General features: G+C 47.2%; 3 protein-coding genes across 22 annotated transcripts; 1 reads left to right on the forward strand and 2 right to left on the reverse strand.

The window, feature by feature from the left end:
* Window positions 1-22,886, forward strand: LOC143352778 (uncharacterized). Of its 6 annotated transcripts, none has more exons than XR_013082002.1 (10): window positions 1-487; window positions 636-2,578; window positions 2,828-3,131; window positions 3,443-3,609; window positions 3,720-4,193; window positions 4,356-4,653; window positions 4,720-4,882; window positions 4,982-5,241; window positions 5,358-5,582; window positions 22,778-22,886. XR_013082002.1 is itself a non-coding variant. In XM_076785601.1 (10 exons), exons 2-10 carry the CDS (start codon window positions 388-390, stop codon window positions 5,441-5,443), a joined length of 3,795 nt encoding a protein of 1,264 aa, XP_076641716.1. In that variant the 5' UTR covers window positions 1-236; window positions 306-387; the 3' UTR covers window positions 5,444-7,722. The 6 variants fall into 6 exon arrangements, 4 of the variants coding, with proteins under 4 accessions (XP_076641716.1, XP_076641717.1, XP_076641718.1 ...); XR_013082001.1 differs by lacking the exon at window positions 22,778-22,886 and adding an exon at window positions 6,097-7,722; XM_076785601.1 differs by lacking the exon at window positions 22,778-22,886 and having other exon boundaries at window positions 1-236; window positions 306-487; window positions 5,358-7,722.
* Window positions 6,393-15,751, reverse strand: LOC143352779 (solute carrier family 41 member 1). Of its 8 annotated transcripts, none has more exons than XM_076785609.1 (8): window positions 15,264-15,751; window positions 12,801-12,906; window positions 11,968-12,108; window positions 11,117-11,768; window positions 10,805-10,984; window positions 9,545-9,984; window positions 9,231-9,451; window positions 6,396-9,151 (listed from the first exon to the last, which is right to left on the reverse strand). In XM_076785609.1, the coding sequence occupies exons 3-8, from the start codon at window positions 12,054-12,056 to the stop codon at window positions 8,811-8,813; spliced, it is 1,923 nt and encodes a 640-aa protein (XP_076641724.1). In that variant the 5' UTR covers window positions 12,057-12,108; window positions 12,801-12,906; window positions 15,264-15,751; the 3' UTR covers window positions 6,396-8,810. The 8 variants fall into 8 exon arrangements, with proteins under 8 accessions (XP_076641721.1, XP_076641722.1, XP_076641723.1 ...); XM_076785610.1 differs by lacking the exon at window positions 15,264-15,751 and adding an exon at window positions 14,291-14,325; XM_076785606.1 differs by lacking the exons at window positions 11,968-12,108; window positions 12,801-12,906; window positions 15,264-15,751 and adding exons at window positions 14,291-14,538; window positions 15,064-15,141 and having other exon boundaries at window positions 6,393-9,151.
* LOC143352780 (solute carrier family 41 member 1-like) lies at window positions 15,867-21,131 on the reverse strand. Of its 8 annotated transcripts, none has more exons than XM_076785622.1 (7): window positions 20,835-21,131; window positions 17,842-18,303; window positions 17,308-17,779; window positions 17,042-17,189; window positions 16,758-16,963; window positions 16,520-16,668; window positions 15,867-16,385 (listed from the first exon to the last, which is right to left on the reverse strand). In XM_076785622.1, the coding sequence occupies exons 2-7, from the start codon at window positions 18,256-18,258 to the stop codon at window positions 16,200-16,202; spliced, it is 1,578 nt and encodes a 525-aa protein (XP_076641737.1). In that variant the 5' UTR covers window positions 18,259-18,303; window positions 20,835-21,131; the 3' UTR covers window positions 15,867-16,199. The 8 variants fall into 8 exon arrangements, with proteins under 8 accessions (XP_076641737.1, XP_076641736.1, XP_076641735.1 ...); XM_076785621.1 differs by lacking the exon at window positions 20,835-21,131 and adding an exon at window positions 20,700-20,834; XM_076785620.1 differs by lacking the exon at window positions 20,835-21,131 and adding an exon at window positions 20,693-20,828.
* Window positions 22,887-22,959: the final 73 nt, after the last annotated feature.

Here is a 22,959-nt window from a genome sequence, read left to right on the forward strand (position 1 = left end):
TTGAGTAGAAGATTCAGATTCACGAGGAGGGTGGACGACTGGAGAGAAAAAGATGGGGATAGAGAAGAGAGACAGGGGAAGATACTTACGAACAAATGGCAAATAGGGAAATGTACGAACTGCGTGTACATAACCTTTGTTTCCGGAACTCTATTTGCCCTGAGTTTCGTGTCTCGGACGCGTTTCGTAAAATCTTTTCACAAACCTTTTACGGATAATGGCCGTAAAGTCTTTGTGTTCGTATAAAAACAGATAATGCTTGATTTATAGGCAATTTTCTAACTTGGTTTCAACTTGTCCTAAAGGTCGATGTTCTCGGACGATTTAACGCGATGCATTCTGTTCGAGGGTTCACCGTTTGAAAGACCGAAGTAAGATGAAATAATTATGTTGCCTTCGACTGGTTACTTTAAGGCTATCAATTGTCCGTTTTACGAAAACGGATCTTGCGATAGACCCTACTGTCACTTCAAGCATTCGAAACGAGGTAAGTCGTTTCGCTATTGGAATTTGTTATTGTCACAAAGACGTATCGGTTTATGGAGGGGATAACGAAAAGACGACTCGGAGTTTTGTATTAAACTGCTAGTTTGTCTATACGTGTATCATTGTGATTTATCAAGTACGCGTTTCAGAAGATGCTGCGGTTGTAGCAGAGACAGCAGTGACGTTGGAAAGTCATTCGAACCAAATTCAGGAACCAAAACCTACGACGGTGCAGTCTGATTCCGATGTGTTGCAACAATTGGTCACCGAAGCTGTCAAGAAAGTTCTCGCCGATCAAGATGTCGCGAACACGGACCAATTTTCTTGTCAGAATGTTGTTTCAAGGGTTGTCGAGGGGCTAAAACCCTCCTTGACGTCTGGAAATGCTGGTAAATTGGAAATCGTGGCCGCAAATTTGGCCGAGAAAGGACCGGATGTTCCGCCGGCGATCAATAAGCCGGTTCCATGTGTTTATAATCCTACACCGATCGCAGAACTCAAGAAGCGTCATATACCGATAATATCGTATATGCCAACCAGGGAAAGTAGAGTAGCTGTGAAACGTAAATGTTCCCCCGAAGGAGCAAAAAGTTGGCTAGGTGGCGAATTGACGGACACACAAACTGCCGAAGCTAAATATAAGCCGACCACGATAGTTAACGTTAACGCTCGAGACACTTCGCAAAGTTATGTGCCCACGTGCAAGGTTGATCCAGTTTTGTTGAATTCATTGGACGATGGAAATTCAAATGACTACACGATCAAACTCGGCGAAGCGTACTATCCAAGGAGCAAAAAGAGACGGGAAGAGTATGTTCCAAAGAAGATCAAAGCACCACTGAAAAGCATCGAGGGTTTAAAAGATTCGGTAATATATGATTTCACACCAGGATTCGATAGAGGAAATCGTGCGTCGACGGGCACGACACGTCCTTCTTCCGATTTCGAAGCGAACGCCCAATCTCAGAGATTTTATTCCGACTTGGAACCGAAATTTTCGGACGACGATGAAGAAGACGACGGCAACAACGTCGATGGCGACGAAGCGGATGCCCATGGGAACGAGAACGAGAACGAGAATGAAATTGAACTGGATTCGAATAAAATCAATGGCGAAAACATGGAGAACGATGAAACGTCGGATCGTCCACAAATCGAATTGTACGATGATGGCAGCGGAATCGGTTATTCGAACCACGAGCAACATACAGCGCGAGCAGCTTTCGCAAAAACAACCGCCAACGTTGAATACGTGAATAAGGAAAATCGCGATAAGAAAGATTCTAAAGACCAGAAGGTTTCGACGACCCGAAGTGCTACTCTGGCTAAAGATGTTTTGAAAAGTTCACAGTGCGAGAAGAGGAAAAGTTTAGTGACAAATGCGAGCAAAGCGAGTGAAAAAAATGTAAAGGAATACAAGTGCAAGAGGGAGGACAGGAGTAAAGAGGAAAAGAATCAAGATAACTCTCGTAAACGGTCCAAAGACAAAAGACACGTCTCATCCGAGAAATCGCATTCCACGTCTCGCAGTACGAGCAAAGACGAAAGCAGAGATTCGAAGAGTAAGAGTCGCGACAAGGATAGGTACCGGGAGAAGAGTCAAGAGAAACACCGCTACAAAGACAGAGATAGAGACAGAGACAGAGACAAGGACAAGAACAAAAACAAAGACAGAAACAGAGACAGAAGCGAAAACAGACGTAAAAGCAAAAGCAGCAGAAGAGATTCTCGCGATTCGGAAAAACATCGAAGTGATCGCGATCGTGATTCTTCCGAACCATCGAAGAAGGAAGAACGCGAACGCGTCAAGAAAAGACGCGACGGCGGTAAACGTTCGAATTTTAGCGGTAAAGGTGCCGAGGATGACAACAGGATATTCGAAGAAGAGTTATCTGCTGCTCTCGCGGAAAATAACGAAGACGGAAGATCGATCGAGAGGCTCTCGAGTCCTTTCGATGGCATTCGATCGAATCTAGATGAAGAAAACGATGACCGTTTCGACGGTATCGTCGGTAACGATATAGATGACGTAATTTTAAGCGGATCCGACTCGGATCACGACGTACAAGAGGAATGCTTAAAGATATTTCAAGTACGCGTGACTAATTAATTGAACGAACCTGCGAAAACTTTAATCGAAGATGGAAATTAATTGGGGGAGAGGAACTGGTTATTGGCAGTTGCCCTTTATTCGTTTCCATTATCTTAAATAGATCTGTAAATTGATTATGAATGTTGACATATTTTTGGAATGCTGGTTATACGATCGCGTCAAGGTTCCTCCATTAATCCCTTCGATATTCGCGTCGTAACAGTTTACTAACGTTTCCTTTGTTTCCAGGAATACCAAATATCGGAACAATCAAAGTCTATGGTATCGCCGAAAGAGGCGCCGTCGAAACAGGAAAAAGAGCAACACGAAGAATTGGGCAGGAAAAGGGTAGCGCATCCTTCGGCGGCCACGTGTGTCTCTAGACCGATAAACGATGATCGACAGACAAAGAAAGCGATGAATCCACAGCTAAAAATGTACGAGAGATGGCGATCGGTGAGAGACACCGTAGCGGAAAAGGCAGCTTCGATGGCCAGTAACGCGTCCTCCGTTTCAAAGGACGCGCAACGGCGTAACCACGTTGAAGCGGCAGGTGCGGTATTCGCGAGAGGATTTCGATTCGTCGGTTGTCGATTGGAGATCGTCGAAGGTTGTAGCGTTTCGAAAGCATTAGTAGGATAATCACCGACAACATTTTCATTGACAAGCGACTGAGAACACGGATCCGTGTATAATGACACATATCGCTTGTCGATGACTCTAGTATAGTATTTTCTTAGTAGTATCGCGACATTCGGGAAGCTACTTCGACTTTGTTTGAAAGTAGCATCTCCTTTACGTATACTCCCGTATAATCTTGTAATTTCTATCGATACCGAATCTAGCAAAAAACATTGTTGACAGCTCGCGTCAGAATCGCCCATGTGCCGTACGCAAAATCTCTAGCGATAGAGAAAAGAAAGATGACGGAGAACGTAGGAAAGTCGACGAACACGAAGACAGCGGAAGGCTCGAAGACCGCCGCGCAAACAGCGAAGAGTGGAGTACGCGTTGCGCATGTTCCACAAGCGGTAAGCAAGCGATTCGGAATCAGTTTTATTGATACTGTAAATTGTAAATTGCACATCGATATCGTAGAGTAAGGAACAGACGAAGATGCAAAGCATATCTTTTTCTCTAGGTTCCCCAGTTGATACGACCCGAACCGTTGCAAGTGACCACGCAAAAGTTCCCGTTGAACGTTCGCCAGTATTACGTGAATACGATGCACGACGTATGCGTGCAAATTTACACGAATGCGGAGGATGCCGCGCAACGAGCGGTCAAAGAAGAATTCGCTTGCCACGAACGATGCAAAGCGTTGGCCGTCTACAAAAATTCCTGCATGCTCGCCACGCATAGATTACGAAAAGAAGTCGACCAAAGTTTGTCCTCGGAGAACAGCATGGGTGCGACAATACCCGGTAGCAGTATGGTGTCGCACGAAGCGATGCTGGCCGGTAAGACCAAGGGATCCTGGAGCGTTCTTAAGACAAAACGCTCCGTCATGGAATTCCGGGGAAGCGTACTCTACGGTATGCTGAAGAAATGGATACTGAGCGAACAACAGCTCCGCGATAATGGATTTCCTCGACCGCATCCGGACGGTCAAAAGGTAAATTTTTCTATTTCTTCTTCTTCCGCTTTCTCTTCCTATTCCTCTTGTGCTCGCGCAAATTTGAAAAATCTCTCGGCGACAGGCAAACAAATAGAGACGACTGTAGATAAGTTGGGAGGCCATGTCCGGTGGATATGTGACGATTGGGTTCGGTTGCAGGGACGTGCAAAAATCTACGTAATCAACTCACGGAATCAGAATGCCTTGTCCAAAGTGCCTAATGAAAGAATTTGCAGTCGATGCGGTCAGGCATACGCGATAGACAAACAAGGATTCCAATTGAGACCGCAAAATTGTATATACCACTGGGGTAAAAAGTTCACGGTCAGGGGTGAGGGGAAGTACAGCTGTTGTCAGCAATACGGTTCTGCGACCGGTTGTTGCGACGCTAAAACACACGTCTGGGAGTACGTGGATTACGAGAATCTTCGTGGATACGTGAAAACTCTGCCGAAAGGTACGTTTACGATATAAGGGAAATCCGCGTATATTATTTTTTCGTTTACCGTTTCTTCCATTAAAGACATATCCGTCGAAGAACAAGGAATTTACTCGCTCGACTGCGAAATGAGCTACACGACGCAAGGCTTGGAACTGACCAGAGTAACGGTCATAGACGAAGATTGCAACGTAGTGTACGAGACGCTGGTTAAACCACAGAATCCGATAATCGATTACAACACGAGGTAAGGATCCGCAGTTGGACGTTTCCTGTTCCCTTTTCTCGCCGTTCGATACGATAACGCGCGAACAAACGAATAAGATCGGTGAAACGCGTGTCACAGGTTTTCCGGAATTACGGAAGAAAGCATGAAGGACGTGACAGCGACGTTACTGGATGTTCAAGCAACGTTGCTTACCATGTTCTCGGAGAAGACGATACTGGTGGGTCATAGCCTCGAGAGCGATTTCAAAGCTCTACGACTGTTGCACGACACGGTGGTCGATACGAGCGTGATGTTCCCGCACAAGAACGGATATCCGCAAAAGAGAGCTCTCAAGAATCTCTGTTCCGAGTATCTCAGAAAAATTATTCAGAATGACGGTTGGTGGTATTGTTTGTTTTATTATTGTTAACTATCCGGTTATCTGGTAACAATGTACGGAGCAACGAGGAATAGATCGTTTCGAGTTTATAGTTGTGTTTTCACGATGTTACAGTTGGCGGACACGACAGCAAAGAGGATGCCGTTTCCTGTATGGAGCTGATCCTCTGGAAGGCAAAGGAAATAGCAAAGTTACAGTGAACGAACATGCAAGAGTAATCCGCCGGACTGACTCGTCCTGTACAGCTTAGATTTTTACGTTTCCGCGATACCTTGGCAGCCACATTGACCCATTCGCGCTTCAGACTCGGTCACCTCCTTTCGGGACTGCCGATTCATCGTACGTATTGTATTATAGTTTTTCACGTATAAATCGCGCGATAACGCGCGTATCGATTCGACGTAACATCATCAGCTGCTACCGTCGAGATCGTTGAGCCGCCGTTCAGTTGCGAACTGTATCTAGACGAACGAGACATTTCAATCACCGACACATCGGCTTCACCAACACGATGTCAACCGAATTCGAAGGATTTCGTCGAAATCGAGTTTCACCGACGTACCGATAATTCGGTTGATCGGCCGATGACGAAAGCAGCTAATGTATCTACTACAGTTTCTATGACTCGCGCGTGAATTAGCGTTTTTTAATTCGCAAGTTGTAGCCGGTAGTCGGTAGTGTTCGTTGATACGTATAATGAACCTGGTCGGTGATTCGAATCGAATCGTGCTACGGTTGAAATTCGCAGCTTCGAGTTCTACGATGGTACGCGGCCATTGTTTGTCCGCGAGCAGTTGGTGGTATCGATAGCGATCACGAATTCCTACTTTTATAATATTTCGTTATCGCCTAGCGCCTTGGATTCTCTCGGGCCGTTCGGGCAGAAACGGAACAGCGTACAGAGGTACCAGCGTTGCGTGTGTTTTCTTTGAGTGTCTCGAAAATTGTACCGAGTGTACATTTATTTTTGGAGATTAAACGTCTCCCAATAAACGGATACGAGTATTTTGTACGCTACCAAGTATATTTTTTAATGCGTTCCACACCGTGCCGGAACAGGGGCAAGCGCGAGCCAACGGGAACGGGAACGGGAAGCGAAGCGAGAAAACTGTTCTCTCTCTTTCTTTTTTTTTCTTCTTTTCGTGCAATTTTATTATAGAAAACTACATCGATGTTTCTCTCTCGAATGTGCGTCCAACAGGTTGAATCGCATCGCGCCGCATCGCCGACGCGAATCACAATCCTCGCTTTATCGTTGACAACTGTTTAACGGCCGTTAGTTTGTTTCGTTCGATCAAACTTGTGATCACGTTCGAACGCAACCCGCCCGCGACGACGCGATCGAAGCAAACCCTCCACGTTACGCGTAGCGATTCGTAGCGCCCGTTCGCTGACATCAGTGACAACAGTGACAGCCCGCTTGGATCTTCTCTTCCTGCTCTTTCTGCTCGTCCTTCTTCTGCTCTCCGCAAGGTCGTCGTCGTATGCCGGCTATCTTTATCGTACCTGTCTCTCTCGACACTCTCGATTTCCGTTTTCCCCTTCGACGCGTGTCCCCCCCCCCTCTCTCTCTCTCTCTCTTCTTGCTCGTTTCGAGATTTTGGAAATGCAGTCACGTTTCGCCACTGGCTCTCCTCGAGAGACGGGAGAGACATTCGAGCATGTCGGATCGAATAGTTGGACTTCAACTGTTCTCGTTGCAAGGGTACAACGAAGCCCACGCGAATCGAGAGTGACTAACGGGACGTTACTGTGATTCGAAGGAAAACGATGTGTACTCGTATAACTGTCTTTGGCACGTCTACACGCGTCTCTTACGAATCTCGGAACAATCACGAAGATATCGCTGTTCGAGCAACGCGTGAAATTCTCCGATCTTCTTCGACCTTTGCGCCCACCCGTGAAACAGAGCGTTCAACGTTACACGTCGACGAGTCATGCGACATACAAAATAGTATTTATCCGACCGTTTGAATCGAACATTATTGTCAGGATGTATTTAGAGCCTAATCCTTGGTATAGCTTTTATACAAGAGGGCAAGCTCGCGCTGTGTCGTAGTACATGTACTCTTGCAATCATTCTACGAGAAACTTTTATTTGCGATTACCGATAGTTGAGTGATTGCGACTCTCGTTGCAAATAGAAACAATCGCGCGAGAATGTTCTACGACGACGACGGAGAAGAAGAAGAAGAATAGGAAGAAACGCAAGTAGAAGAAGAAAAGGAGGAAACGTAAATCGCGATGGGGTCTCTGTCGCCCGTACAAGGATCGATGATCGGACTATCGAAATTCGTACCGCGTACGGATACGCGGCCATAATAACGCTTTCTTTTTGTCGCCGATCCGGTCTACAATTACGTATATCGAATAAGCATAATCGAAAAGCATGCTAAGTTTTACAGTCGCAAGACAGGAATTCGTTTAATTCGAATATCACGACGGTACACTAGGAAAATAAACAAACAAACAGACAAACGAACAAACAGAAAAAACAAACAGACAAACGAACTAACAAACGAACGGTACGATTGTCCGCAAATGTGACTTACAGTGTTTGTTTGTAGCGACGTTGGAAGACGCGGAAAGATGCGGAGAAAACGCCGAACCGGAAAAGCGTATGCTCGCGGACGATCGAACGACGTTTACGCTTTCAGCTTGCACCGGTGACACTGCTCCGGTGTTCGGTCGGAACGACGAAGAAGGTGTACGCAGCTACCCGCTAGCGCGAAGAGAATACTGCAAGGAGAGCCGCATCAATTTACGAATCCTTTAAAGCATAAAAAAATATGTTGTCCGGACATTAGACAGCATCTAATTGTACGATAACGTTTATCTAATTCCCATCGTATACGAAGGCAACTGTTCGAAGACACGTACGCGTTACGATCTTACGAATTAGAATTACTGTATCCAACTACTCGCAGTTCTGTTTCGTTGGTGTCGTGTCGCGTCTCGCACGAACATCAACGAACAACGTCGAGCATTCGTCGGAAGGGTTCATCACGGCGTGTTTCGTTGTTCTCGAGCGTTCGCGAACACGACCTACCCTTTGGTATCGACCAACGGATAACACGCCGATACCAGTCTCACGCACGACCAAACGATACTCTGACCTGACCGCATCCACGTTTCGCGTGTATTTTGCTTTTTGCTTTTTGCTTTCATGACTAGGTTTGCTAGAGAAGAAGAGTCGCGCGTTACAAGCGAAACAATCGGTTCCTCTGGACCAGGACTAATCGGCTCGAATCGAGTAAACGTGGAAACCGTCGATTCGAATCAGCATTTGACGGAAAGGTAGACTTTTTGTAAACCTGCTTGCACAACCGTTCTCCCGAATGTTCACAATTTTCGCGTATACGTTTCATATTTCTTGTTTATCGTTGCAACTTGTCACGAAGGAAGAAGCAACCGTGAATGCAAGACAACAGTGGAAATATAATCGATCCGAGGAAGGATACAAGGGATTCTTCGTGGTGTGCCGGCGCCGGTGCCGATGTCGATGCCGGAGTCCCGATACAGATGCAGATCTCGATCCTCGTCCAACGTACAGTCCGGCAGGAGGAATCACGGATCAATCGTCAGATCGGAATTTTGATCTCCCACGAGATAAAGAAACTGAAAAGCGATCGCGAGCAAACTGATGCCCAAGAGATCTCCCATGGCTGTCAAGTATGGGATCGCCGAGTTGTCCGGATCGATTTTTCGCTTCCACATCCAGTGTATCATTATGTAGGCAATGTAGAGGAGCGCGGCGACTTGCAGCATCGCGGCGCATAAATAAACGAAGACGAAAAGAGGCGTCAGCGAGGTGTTGCCGTCCTTCATGTAATTGATTAGGTAAATGAAAATTATGTGACCCGGTATGACCATCGCCATTAAAACTCTGGTGGTTCTCGCGTGCATGCCTGTACAGAGAAAAAGGGTTAAAGTTCTCAATGGATGACGAACCACGGAGTCGTTTAAATGACATGTCGTGTCGCTTACCTTTGCCGAAAAAATTCGCGATCGGCGTAATAAAGATGACGGGATGCGTGTGACCCGGTGGAATCAGAAGCGTTCCCAGCTCCGCCTGTTTGTGGAGAGCGGTGGATATTCTGCTCGCTTGGACAGCTACGAGATTGCCGCCGACCCCGTTGATCACCGGTTGGAAAACGGTCAAGTTCTCGAACCGCGACACCATGAACTCCAGAATCAGACCGCCGCAACTGTGCAATCGAATGGCAACGTGATCGTAATCGGTTGGCTCCTCGATTTCTCCGCCTATCCAATAATAGGCTAGCATCGTGATCGTAACTCACCTGCTGATCAGCATGGCGATCATGACGGGGGTCCAGCCGGAGTAAAGGACGTCGTTGGTGTATTTGTTTTTCTTGGCGATCCATACCCAGAGCGGGGTGACGAGGACGTAGCAAGCGATCACTAACGGCGCCAGCCAATCTTGCTTGTTGATCGCCTCGTACAGGATCGTCGAGATCCAAGAGAGCAGAGCCAGGGAGGTGATGTCGCCGAGGCTCGCGGCTATCGGGGTCGCGACGTTGTCCGGGTTGATGTGACAGTGTCGCGAGAACACGATCACCCCTGCCGTTATCAATCCGAGAACGAACGACGCCAAGGACGCGGTAACCAGGCTGCTTGCGCACAACAGGTAAGCGTGATCCAACGAAATGGTACCGTTTCGAATCCATCCCATTACAATCGCCACCACGGAGCCCAGAAATCCAACCACTATCGCCTGGCACTGCCAACACGAACCCACTCTCTTTACTATTTTGCTCTATTACTGTTTCTATTTTATGCAAACTTGTCAACAGCAATAACAACTACCACGTCGACGAAGCATCAGGACAACATTCAACGAAACGAAAGAGAAGAAAGCGATACGAGAGACAGATGAAACTTTTACGATGCGTGTAAATCTCGGGGGCGAGTCGATCATCGATATCCGCTACTTGTCGTTGCGATCTACACCGGGGGGTATTCTTTTGAGAGGAAAGACGGTCGGAATGATTCACCGAGCGACGCACGATACGCGGATCGGTCGTGCAAACAAGGAAAAACCGGGAGGAAAAGCGGACTATCGTCCGTTAATACCGGTTACATAGAAACAGTTTTCCGCCGTTTCGACACCGTCTAGATTTCGCGGCTGTTTGCCGATCGATCGCGGGTTACATCCAGCGATAAATGTACGGCGTTCATTCACGAAGGTCGTTTACCGTCGACGCGTTGCGAGGCGCGATCAAATAATGTCGCGGCGCCAACGATAAGGCGTTCGCGAGTCGCGCTATCGCGCGCACCGGCCGATTTCGGATTTGAAAGATTTCGATCGACTGACGTGTAATGGGATGCGTGTTTCGAACTCGAAATTCAGAGCAGACGTCGAACAGCAAATGGTAGAAGACGAACGGGGGAGGAAGGAGAGGGAGAGGGGCCCGGTGTGGGAGAGATACAAGGAAACTCGTGCATGATGAAATGTTTGCAATCCGTTTAGAGTATTTACGGAAGCAAAAGACGAGGAAAAGGAAGAGATAACGGGCAAAGAGTGCACTGATTCGACTCACCTGAATTAAAACAAGATTCCCGACGATCATGTACCATTGTTGTTTCGGCGTGTCCATATGCCCGAGATTCGCTTGAGTCGAGAGACGCGACGCGAGGGTCATTTCTAAATTCCCTTTCAAGCCCAACAATGCCGGAACCAGAATGATCAGCTCCTTCACTTTTGCGAACACGACCCAGTGCTGTCGGATCAATCACCAGAAAAAAAGAAGAAGAGAAAAACAGAACGTTATCATTTGTTCGATCTCGAATCCTGAATACGTAAACGAAACAGCCATGTCGCGAGTAGATGAGAAAGAAATGAGAGATCGTACATGCACCATATCCAATACCAGTCCAGCTCCCACCATGCCAAGGCCGGCGATAAGAAACGGTATAAAAACTTGAATGGTAATTGCCAGGTACGATTCGAGAGGTTCATCCTCGATGACACCGTAAATTTTGCTCTCGGCGACAACGTCGGGAAGACGACCGCCGTCGATGGTTCCCTCGTCGAAGATGGGCACTTCGACGCTGTCTTGCTCCATCAGTTTATCGGTAACGGTGGCAGTTGCGACATCCGTTGAATTCCCGGTCACGGTGGCGACGTTCCCTCCAACGTTGCTGGCCATGCACGCGTTCGTGTCCATCCCCATCCCGAAGCCCAAACCCATACCCATTCCCATACCCATTCCCATTCCCAGACCCATCCCCATTCCCATACCCATTCCCATGCCCATACCCATTTCTGTTCCTGCGAGCGTCCCGGTTCCCATGCCGGATACGGGCCCGGGATCGGGACCGGGACCGGGACCGGAACCGATACCGATACCCGTCACCATGGTCATGGACGCGTCCGTGGCCGAGCTCGTGCCCATTACCGTGTTTCCGTGGGATGATTTCGTGATCGGGCGCAAACGAATGTCCGCCGGCGTTACCCTGTGGGAACTTTGCTTTTCGGAAAGTAGAGGCTCTTTGCATTGGTCACTGTCAACAGAAAATCGGATGGCTCGTCAGCTCGGCAATCTGAAGTAACGACAGACGATACGTGCAATTCGTTATCGCGAGTCGCGAGGCGTTTTCGTTTTCTAGTAGAACCGTTTCTTTCTTTTTTACAGTACGATTTTTCGAGATATCACCGGCAAAAGACCGTGGTCATAAAATAGTAATCGTGAATTGAACGTACTTCTCAAATTTGACTCCTGTGACATCGACATGGGCGTGTTTGTCGGGCGGCAGTCGTACCGGATGTTGATGCACCTGATCCTCTATCATCTTCTACTGAGGACCTCGTGCGCCTCGCTGTCGCGGATATATAGCCATTCTCCTTTGAGAATGATAAGGCTCGTCTAAATGTTCGTTTGTTCGCGATGTCGTTGTATTTCAGAACAAGAATCGAGCAAATTACGTAATCGACGGGGGACGCTATCTCTAGTTTGGTTCGCTCGGAACCGCTATGCAAGCCACGCCGAAATTTCAAACACTGTGATTTCTGAAATCGGCGACGGCGACGGCGACGACAGTGGCAGTGGCAGTGGCAACGGCAACGGCGTGACGGCAGAGACATTACAAATACGTTCGTCGACGCACAATCTTCGAAAACGTTCAGATTCTCCGCGAGTAACACCTTGCGGTCACGCGGTATCAATATTGTTTTTCGGTTCGATCGATAATCGAGAGAAATCCCTGGTTATCGTTGAAACCGCGGTTCGACGATCCGGCGAGTCGTCTTTTGAATTTTCGATTGAACATTCGATTTCGCTTACGAGTTTTCGGCAGTCGCCTCGTCGCTTCTCGCGCGAGTCCCGCCTGTTCGTCGAGACGACTAACCGTCCGAGTCCGAGAGATCGTTGCTTCAACGTTTCGTCTAGCAAATAATTTTCGATTCGAACGCGACGCGAACGTCCCTGTGTCGTTTACGTAACGTTTAAGCGTGATCCGTTGAAGAGAAAAGAAGAAGGCTACGCGAAACGGATCGATCCAGAGCGAAACTATAAGAAAACGAAACGAAACGCATACCTGCTGCTGTTCGATAAACTGATCTTGGACAGTACGTAGAAGCTCGACGGAACTCATAGACTCGAGGATTCTTGTTCCCGGTGTTGTTCTCAATATCGTGTCGATTCTGGCGAAACAGAAAATCAACCGTCGTCACGCATTTGACGGTGTAAGGCTGGTGGGCCCGTGCGAGGCCGTTTCACGCTATGGTTACATCGCGACTGATCTCTATCGTGCATCACGCCTGTCTCCTTAAAACTCGCTCGGGACGTTTACCGGGAACGCACGTGAAACGGAGCAAGCGCGAATCTATCGATCGTCGCCTGGCGTAGCCTCTGCGCCCGCCTTTCCGCATGCTCGTTCGCTCAGCCCGAACCCGTTTCTTTCCCTCTGTTCCCCATTCGTTGGTCCGCTACCCCTGCCTTTCCGACGATTTCTTCCCACCTTTCCCTATCTATCCTCGACACTCGACAGTCGTCCGAACAATTTACCATGCCGAAAATATTCCGTCTTACCCGAATCTAATCTTTTTCGGGTCGATCGGCTCGGTCGATTACGTCGCGAGAAACAACGATCGGTTCCGTATCGCGTAGATTACGACGAGCGTCTGTAAACCGTCCGCGGCTCCCGACTCTCCGCAGAATCGGTTACACGTGGGTGCACGATCGCGTTTGTGCAACAATTTCTCGGAACGTTTGCCTCCGGAGAGAACGTTGCGAAATCGCGTCTTGCGTTTGGCAAAACTTTCTCGTTCTTGTTTCGCAAAGAACAATATTTGAAGACCGACGACGACGCGAGCGCACGCGTGTTCGCGTTTGTCCTTTGCGACGACGACTCGCCAAACCGTTTCGGATCGTTTCGATTTCGAACGAAAAATCGTGATCCGAGCGTTCGGTCTTTACGTCGTGGTCGTGGTCGTGGTCGTCGTCCATCCTTTTATCGGATGAAACGCGGGTCTTTATCTACTTCCTGAAAGACCAATTACGTAAACACTTTTACGATTGGTTCGGGACTCGAGCGTGTCGCTTTGACATTGAGTTTGAACCGTGGCGCGTTGCGATTCACGATCCGCGACGCCGAAGCGTTTCATCCTCGCCACGAATTTTCATGTTTCGCGACGACCACGATATCGAACCGCACATCTTCCAAGGACTCGCTCGGAATAGGTTCGTTTCATACAGCGCATCGATTGCCTCGACCTTTGCGTTCGCGACCACGATCGGACAAGATTTTGAGAAACCGTAACGAATCCGTGGAATTCCGTTTTCACGGAACGCGCGTCGCTTTTCGAGCCGAGTCGCGCGGGAGGAAATATCGAAAACGAAAATGAAAAAGCGAAAACGCAAACGAAAACGAAAGGTATTCAACGGTATCCGCGTATCGGCATTTGCAAACATTGTCGTTTAACGTTCGTGGCGCGCGAGTACGAAGCACTTCCGTAACATATTCACAAATTGATAAATTACTCCACGTGTTTAAGTTCGACCATGAGGAGCAATAACTTAACATACGTTTTGATACTTGGTTCCCGTGACCCGCGAAGCACGTTCTCGAACACATCCCTCTCGTTCCTCGTGAAAATGGAAGAGCAGTTCCGTACCCCTGTCCTCATGCTATCCCCGTGGGCCGCGCTCCATAATCGTTGTCGCGGCAGCGGCCGAAAATCGCGTCGGATAAACACGTCGATGTCGCATGAACGTTCTACCGTGGTTTCAGGATGCTCCCGGAAAGTCGAATCGCGTGGTGAACGCGGCGTATGCTGGAAAACACCCGACGAGAGGAACTCGAATTCGAAAAGCTGCCGATTCTCGCGAAGGCGTCGCGCGTTGCGCCGATTCGCGCCCGACGGCTATGACCCCGGTTAGACGATACCCGAACCCGAACCCGCACCCGCGCCCGCACTCTTTCTTTCATTTCGATTCCGATCGCAAGTGAACGCTTGGACGAGGAGCAACGGCGCAACGCATCTCCGACCGTCGCTTATTCCACTTGATCTCGTGACGAATCCAAAGCGGAACGAAGAGGACCGATCGCGAGCTAGGCCTAACGGCGGCCGGACCGCGGATTGATCTCGAGTTCGATCCGATTCTTTTCTCGCCCCGAAACCGTCCACGACAATGATCCGGGGTGCGCGCCGACTGGTGAAAAAAATATCTATCGAAGGATCGCGGAGAGGATCAAACAGGAGCAAACCGAAGCAAACGCAGCGCAACGCAACGCAACGCAACGCGATAGATCAAACTTAAAACGCTCCGCCGAGAGCGAGGCGATAGTTGGCACTGACAGATCCAACTATTTCATTGACGGAGACGAGCTGATGCGCCTCTCTCGACCACAACTTGGTCATTTCGTTCGTACCGCTGTACGTGTACGAGTCGTTGAGTCGAGTCGGCGGCGTGTATGTACACGTGCACGCGTCGCGATATATATACGTTGAACGCACACGCGGAGACTCGCCTCGCTTACGCGATTACGCTTACAAACCTTTACGCCCTACTCGTAACTCGACCGTACGATATCGTACGAAATAAAGACGCCACCACCACCATCACCACCACCACCACCAGCACCAGCACCAGCGTAGCGGTTCGTACGGCCCAAACACCGTGGTTAACTCGTTTCAGCAGCCAGCTTCGTATAGTCGAGGGTTAAGTATCGCGCTGGATAGCTGGTTCTCCTGTTCAACTTTTCTTCGACGGTGTCCGCCTTACCTCGCTCGTCGCGACACGGACACCACCTTTTCTTTTTTTCTTTTTTTCAAGACAACACCCGACTTAAACCAGACCGCGGAATATTTTTCGGATCGAAAGGTCGATCGGAACACGTTGTCCCGTGCGAAACGAGGAGCAACGATTACGATCCCCGAGTACCAGGCTCGCGAGGCACCGAGACACACGCGTTCATTTGTGTTTTAAAGTGGTTTCGCTCCGACTGATACTCCGCCGCGCGATAATCGCGATCCTTTTCGCGCTAATACACGGCCTCTTTGTTTCGCTGGTTGCGCCGCGTCTTTCGTCGGTTTTGTCACGAGGTGAAATGCTCGTTGGTGCCAAATCATTCGTTCTTTTCGAATAAAAATACGACGGGTGGCGCTTCAATCAAATTTATTCGTGCCGGTAAGTGAGTACACAATCTTCAAAAAGTACTTGTTACCCGTTCGTGTAACGCTGCATTACACGCTATTATTCTACGCCAGATTTTTCTCCCGCGTACACACGCGTACGTTTCCAGCGTGGTCTCGGGTCGAAGGAAACTTCGCCGAGTCGCGAAAGAAAAATCTTTTTTTCCTCCCTAGTCCCGGTTTGAACACCGCAACAACGACGGTGTCTCGACGTCAAGGTCGCGCTTCGACGAAAAACGGGAGAACGGTTCGGCTCGAACGGAACCCCTGGGATCCGGCGTCCGGTGCACCGAATCGGATCAGTCTCCCACGTCGGAGTCTCCGTCGCCGATGGCGTAGAGTATGTGAAACGCGATTCCTAGCAGCGCCGTGCCTATCAGATCGCCTATAGCCGTCAGGTATGGTATCGCAGAATTGTCCGGATCGATCCCCCGTGTCCACAGCCAAACGACCATCACTTGAGCGACGTACAATAACAAAATCACCTGACGATCAAACGAAAACGCGAACGAAAGGTGGTTATCCAGTTAATACGAGTTATGGAGAGGTTCGAATAGCCTCGGAGGGGTACATCAAACCGTATCGTTTCGTATCGTTGTGTCTGTGTGACGAGACGTACCTGCAACAGTGCGGCGGTCAGATACACCACGATAAATATGGCAGTAAACGAAGTATGGCCAACTTGAAGGTAACTGATGGTGTATGCGAATATTAGGTGACCGGGTATCACCATCGCCAGTAGTACTCTGGCGGTTCTCGCGTGTCCACCTGCGGATCGTTCGAGGCAATGCCCGTGTAAGCTCGCACAGTTTCTCATCGTCAATCGTACGCTTTTCGATGTGTCGCGATGCACGTACCTTTCGAAAAGTATGCGTAGAACGGATTGAAACGAACCGCGGTTCTCTCCTCGACCGTGCCAGGTCGTGGATCTTTGTGCAGCGAAGTCGATATCCTGCTAGCTTGAACCGCGACTAAATTACCGCCGACACCGTTTATTATTAATTGGAATACCGCTATACCCTTGTAACTCGATATCGTGTAATCTAGCGTCAAGCCGCCCACGCTGAAATCAATTCAAAACCAATCGGAGATTTTTAATCGATCGTCCTCGGGGAGAAGTACGAAATATAATAAGAAGAACCTGCTGATCAACATGGAGCATATCACGGGTGTCCAGCCGTAATCCAATATTTCCTTGGTGAACGGATTTCTCGCTGCGATGTATCCCCAAACGGGGGTGGCGACGATATGAAACGCTATACAGGTCGGCGCTATCCACGGCGCGTACTCTGAAAAGGAAGAAACGTTCGGCGTCACGGTCGATGTCGGTGGTCGAACAGTATCGCGCGGTTACGTTCGCTCGAGCGTTCGTGTTTCGCACGCGATCGCGGCGCGGTGCGGCCGCACCTATAGCATCGTAGAGAAGAGACGCGAACCCCGACAGAAGCGCCAAAGTGATCAAATCCCCGAGGGAAGCCGCGATCGGTGTCGCCACGTTGTCCGGATTGATTTTCATCCGTTTCGATAGCAATATCACGGTAACCGTGACCAAACCTAATAGAAAACTGGCCACGGACGCCGTGGCGAGTGCGCTAGCGCACAAGAGGAGCGCGTGATGAACGTCGAACCGTGCATCGGGGATCCAACCGAGCACCACGGCGGCCAAAGACGCCAGTAGGCCCACCACCATGGCTTGACACTGTATCAAAGCCAGATTGCCGACGATCAACGTCCACTGTTGCTTTCGCGTATCCATGTGGCCGAGGTTCGCGTGCGTCGAGAGTCTCGAGGCCAACGTCATTTCCAAGTTCCCCTTTAACCCGAGCAACGCCGGCACCAATATATACACCTCCGATACGTCTCTGTAGACCGGCCAGTGCTGCAACAAAAATATAAAAGTTCCGGACATCGTGTCGAATCGCGTCCGACGTGTTCACGCACCTGTACAATATCTAATAACAAACTGGCAACTACCATACCGAAACCGGCCAACAGAAAGGGTATAAACATTTGTATAGAAATAGACCAAACGGTCTCGTCTTCGACTTCTCTGGTTCGATCGGTCCTACCGGCAGGTTTTTGTCTATCGCTGCCAACGCATTGGTGAACGATCTGCGACCGATCCGGTATTAGCCGCCGCGTATCCTCCTCGTCGGTTTCCGCGTCCTCCTCGGATTCTACTTCCATTTCCATGGCAACGCCGACGACGGCCGATCCGAGCATCGTCTCGTCGCTGTTCGCTCTGACCATTTCACCTCCGCCGAAGATCTTTTCCGACCAACTTCTTTTTCTCCGTCGTCGAATTTCTGCCGATTCGTTTTTAATACGCCTTCCGGTTATCGCATCGGCATGACTCATCCTTGTCGAATTTTTTTTCGTACTCGCGCGACCGACTGCGAATCACTGTAACGAAAAAGAACCTATGCGACCACCACAACTCGTTTGACCTTTCGCGAACTCTACGTCACCCTCGATTCGAACGTTATTTTCGTCGACCGGTCGCTTACTGCGCAACGTAGAGATCTTCCGCGCCGATTTCGTTTCGAAGCGACAGAACATCGATCCGATCGAAATCCATTATTCTCAGCCAACAGCCTCCTCTAAAATTGCCAGTCTAAAGTCTTAACGTGAACGAAACGCAACCTTGCGGGTACGCGCGTGTACGGATTTACTACGAGGCACATTGTATTCCGATTATGTGCTCGTTTATTATTCCTCCCTCTTTCGATTGGGCTCGTTTCGACCGCCCGCTAGGCCGCGCCGGCCTTATGCGAAATACAGTGGCGAGCAAAAGTGTAAACACAATTTTGCTAGTTTTACATAAAACGTGATAATACAACTTATTTTTCAATTGAATGGTAAAGCTTAGGTAATGATAATTATATGGTGAATGTGATAAACAAAACAGTTTATATTAGGTAATATTAACAATATATATAATATTTTACAAAAATAAGGATTTGAAGCAATGTTTACAGTTTTGCACGTTCCATCGGAAATGGATAAAATAGTACACAAATGCTAGGGAAATGAAATTGTCAACACACACTGATAGCCAACTGTAAGTAAGACACACCTAAGTCAAGATGAAACCACTTAGTGCAGATAAAAGAAACAGTACCATTTCATTGTGCGATAAAGGTTTTTCACTACGGCAAATTGCATTAAAATGTGGTATAAGTCATACGATGCTTGCAAGAATAAAGAAAACTTATGAGTGTGTCAACTTCTTTAAGGAACGGTAGACCGCAACTTGTTTCTGACAGAGCTGCACGTGAAATTGCACATCGTCTTCGGTCTGAAAGTCATAAAACTCCAAAAATCGCAGCTCAAGACGTTGGAGTAAATGCAAGTGAATGGACCATCCGCCGCTCCATAAAGAAAATCGGGTTAAAAGCGGAAGAAAAGAAATGCACACCAGTTCTTTCAGACAAAAATATTAAACTATGAAAAAAATTAGCTCATACATACAAAGAGTGGACAACAGAAGATTGGGAAAGAGTTATATGGTCTGACGAAACAAAAATTAATAGATTTGAATCTGATGGAAGGTCTTCGTACTGGACTTCATCTGAAAATAGTAATCGAGCAAGTAGCATAAAACAAACTATGGAGTTCGGGGGTGGCTCAATTATGTGTTAGAGTTGTTTTATTCATAAGGGTGTTGGTCCCTTAGTTCGGATAGAAGGTATCATGTGCAAAGAGCATTATTTAAATATTTTGCAAAATAATTTACCTTCTGTTGTTAGTTCTATTGAATTTGCTGAAGATGAAGTATTATTTCAACAAGACAGGGACAGGGAAATCAAAGGTTTTCTGCGACGAAATGGCCAGCACAAAGTCCAGATATGAACCGAATAGAAAATTTGTGGTCGATTGTGAAAAGAAGGCTAGCAAAATATGACAATCCATCTTCAGGTGTTCATGAATTGTGGGAAAGGACTAACAAGAATTTTACAACATTGAGCCAGAAATTATTAAAAATTTAATAGATAGTATGCCATGCAGGCTGAAAGCAGTATAAAAAAGTAAAGCAAAATGGACAAAATCTTAATTTAAAGCTTTATTTCGACAAGCACAATTAAAGTGCAAAAGTGTAAAAATTGTTTTCAATCCCTATTCTCGATAAATATTCCGTATATTGTTAATATTAACGAAAATAAGCTGCTGTGTTTTGTTTATACTATTCACTTTGGTATTAGTACCTAATCTTTATCATTCAATTGAAAAATAGGTTGTATTATCACGTTTTATGTAATACTAGCGAAGTGTGTTTACACTTTTGCTCGTCACTGTATATCCAAATCGATTTCCAAGAACTCGATCGCGCCAAATCGCGTATCCTGCTATACGTATTTAGATATGTGATCGCGCGTTTCGGAGCGACGGCAACCAACGTGAAAAAATCTCCACGTTCGATTTTTATTATCGGTACGTGGCATCGATCGCGACAACACCGAGATCACTCTGACTCCGAGCGAGTACCGATCAAACTGTTGATCGTTCGAACGAAAGAAACGCGTTCAACGGATGGTTTCTTCTCGAGTCGGAAATTACTATCGCGTAAAAACTGCCCGCACGATTTCAGCGAATCGCGTTTACGATCGCGACGGATTTTGCGTTCTCGTGAAACACCCTGACACCTACCCCGACTCCGACATCGACACCGACAACGATAACACCGACACCGACCGGACCGCGCGTAAACCTTTGAGGTTATGATACGTGTCGTTTACGACAGGAAACGAGAAAAGTATTCGAAGAACGATCAAAGTATTCTTACGGCAAATACAGCTTACGAAATCATTTCTCGCGGCGGTGGCACGAGAAAATATCGTATCGCGAAAACGGTAGGAGATTCGAGTACACTGCGCGTTTCGTCAATAGGAACCACATAACCTCGAAACTGCGCCCGACCGACCACATATACGTACTTTTGTAAATACTTGGAACGTTTGGTGTCTGGTGGCGCGCTCGCGGTTCGCTCCGACGTGCTCGTTCGTTTCTCGACCGCGCGATGGCGTTTCCGGTCGACGACGAAGAGGACGAAAACGTCTTTTTCCGGAAATTTGTTTTTCCTCTTGTCTTACAAACAATATTACAACAATGCACGTATTCGCGCACACGGTACGCAACGGTCCGAGAAATTAAATTCGTAAGCGTAGGTTGCAGGGCGTAGGAGAAAGCTGTTGCCGCCGATAGCTTTCGATAGCGTATGAAACGCGTGTAGCGTGTGCGTATGTTGTATACATATTTGCACAGGGTAAATATACATACGTTATCGCTTATCACTTCCAGAAGAAATAAGCATATGATATGGCTCGACGTTTTCGACCATGGATGTCCTATTTTCGCTTTCGCGTTACTCGCTGCCTTACCAAAAGAATATATTTACAGGCACGCCAAGAGCTTTTGAATTCTTATCTGAAGAGCGACGAGAAGGGAGGGGAAAGCAACGATCTCTGCAGCGGTGCTTTCATAGAAACTCAAGCGTGTTTAGAATCTTGTCGGTCCAGATCCAGAAGATCGAAAGAAATCGTCACCGTGGTCCCGAGTTCGAAACCTCCAAGGACCCGGGAACCCCAGGACCACAGGAGTTCCAGATCTCCGTCAAGTCGGATGCAAACGCGACGCTGCGATTCATCTCGATTTTTTAGATCGACAACAAGGTTGACCTTGGATCACGAGACCCCGCGCCATCAATCGTGTTTTCTTCGAGATATTCCATTCACCGTTTCTAATCTTATCGCCGGACACTTGTCAATCGGTAATTACAATTGCAAAAATATTTTAGTCTTTCGATTACCTGGCCTTGTTCGAGGTATCGTTGGAGAGACATGTACATACAAGAAGTGTACGCAGGTGTATACAGTAGATACCTACCTTATTTTAATTACGAAGACTAGCTCGGCTCGCCGATTACCTGTATTTACAGCGACTCCCGCTAATATTCGGACGCTCTTAAAAATCACATAAATTTGTCAATATTGGACTATACTACTAGAATTTTTTTGAGAAGTTGAAACAATTGGTTCGCTACATAACGCGAAAGAAATGTTTCATTAAAAACTACAGTTGGTCGAAATTGCAGAGAAATTACTAACAGTTGTATTTTGCAACTTTTTTATGCGGGTTTATATTAAAAATGTAAAGAGTACGTTTTGTACGTCTGTATCAATTATACATATTCTGAATATTTCATCTAAATCGGTCAACGTTATAATGAGCTACAAACGTTTAACGATGAAAACTTAACCCTTTGCACTCGAGTGGTGACTCTGAAGCGACACTAGAAATTGTTGTGACATTATTTCAAAGAAATTACAAAGAATATTAAAAACTATTTGTTACATTACAAAATTTGTATTTAATAGATTACTAAACATTTAAATATTATATGTGGAACTCGGATCAGTTTCGTATGAATAAAATTAAAATATTTTAAGATGGAAGAAAAATTTAGTTTCAGAATGAAAATAGCGGCGAGTGCAAAGGTGGAAGTTGCAGAATTTTGGCCTTGTCAGGGAATTTCGCGCTTACGTGATCATTTTGAAACATCTGTAGCTCATTACAACGTTGACCGATTTTGATGAAATTCTCAGAAAATACAGATCTACAAATCGTACTTTCCTCAATGCAAGTCCACATAAAAAAGTTGTAAAATAGAACATTTCGCATTTTCTCTGCAATTTCAAGTAATTGCAATTTTTGTAAAAAAATTTGTTCACTTTATGTAGCAAACCAATTGTGCTGACTTCTTAAAAAAAGATCCAAGTCGTAAGGTCTAATATTAACGAAGTTATGCAATTGTGAAAAGCGTCCGAGTATGAGTGGGAGTCATTTATTTATACTTTATATTTATATTTATACTTTACAGGAACGATCCGTGCAGTGACATCGAATTCGATCGCGATCGTAGATGTCGAATACCGATCTTGTCTAATCAACGTAGATAAAGGTTTTTACCATGGACCTTGCCGATCGACTTTGAAACTTCGAAGACTTCGAAACTTCGGAGACTTCGTAACTTTGGAGACTTCGGAGACTTTGATGACTTCG

This window comes from Halictus rubicundus, chromosome 3, assembly GCF_050948215.1.
Source record: "Halictus rubicundus isolate RS-2024b chromosome 3, iyHalRubi1_principal, whole genome shotgun sequence".
Taxonomy (NCBI): domain Eukaryota; kingdom Metazoa; phylum Arthropoda; class Insecta; order Hymenoptera; family Halictidae; genus Halictus; species Halictus rubicundus.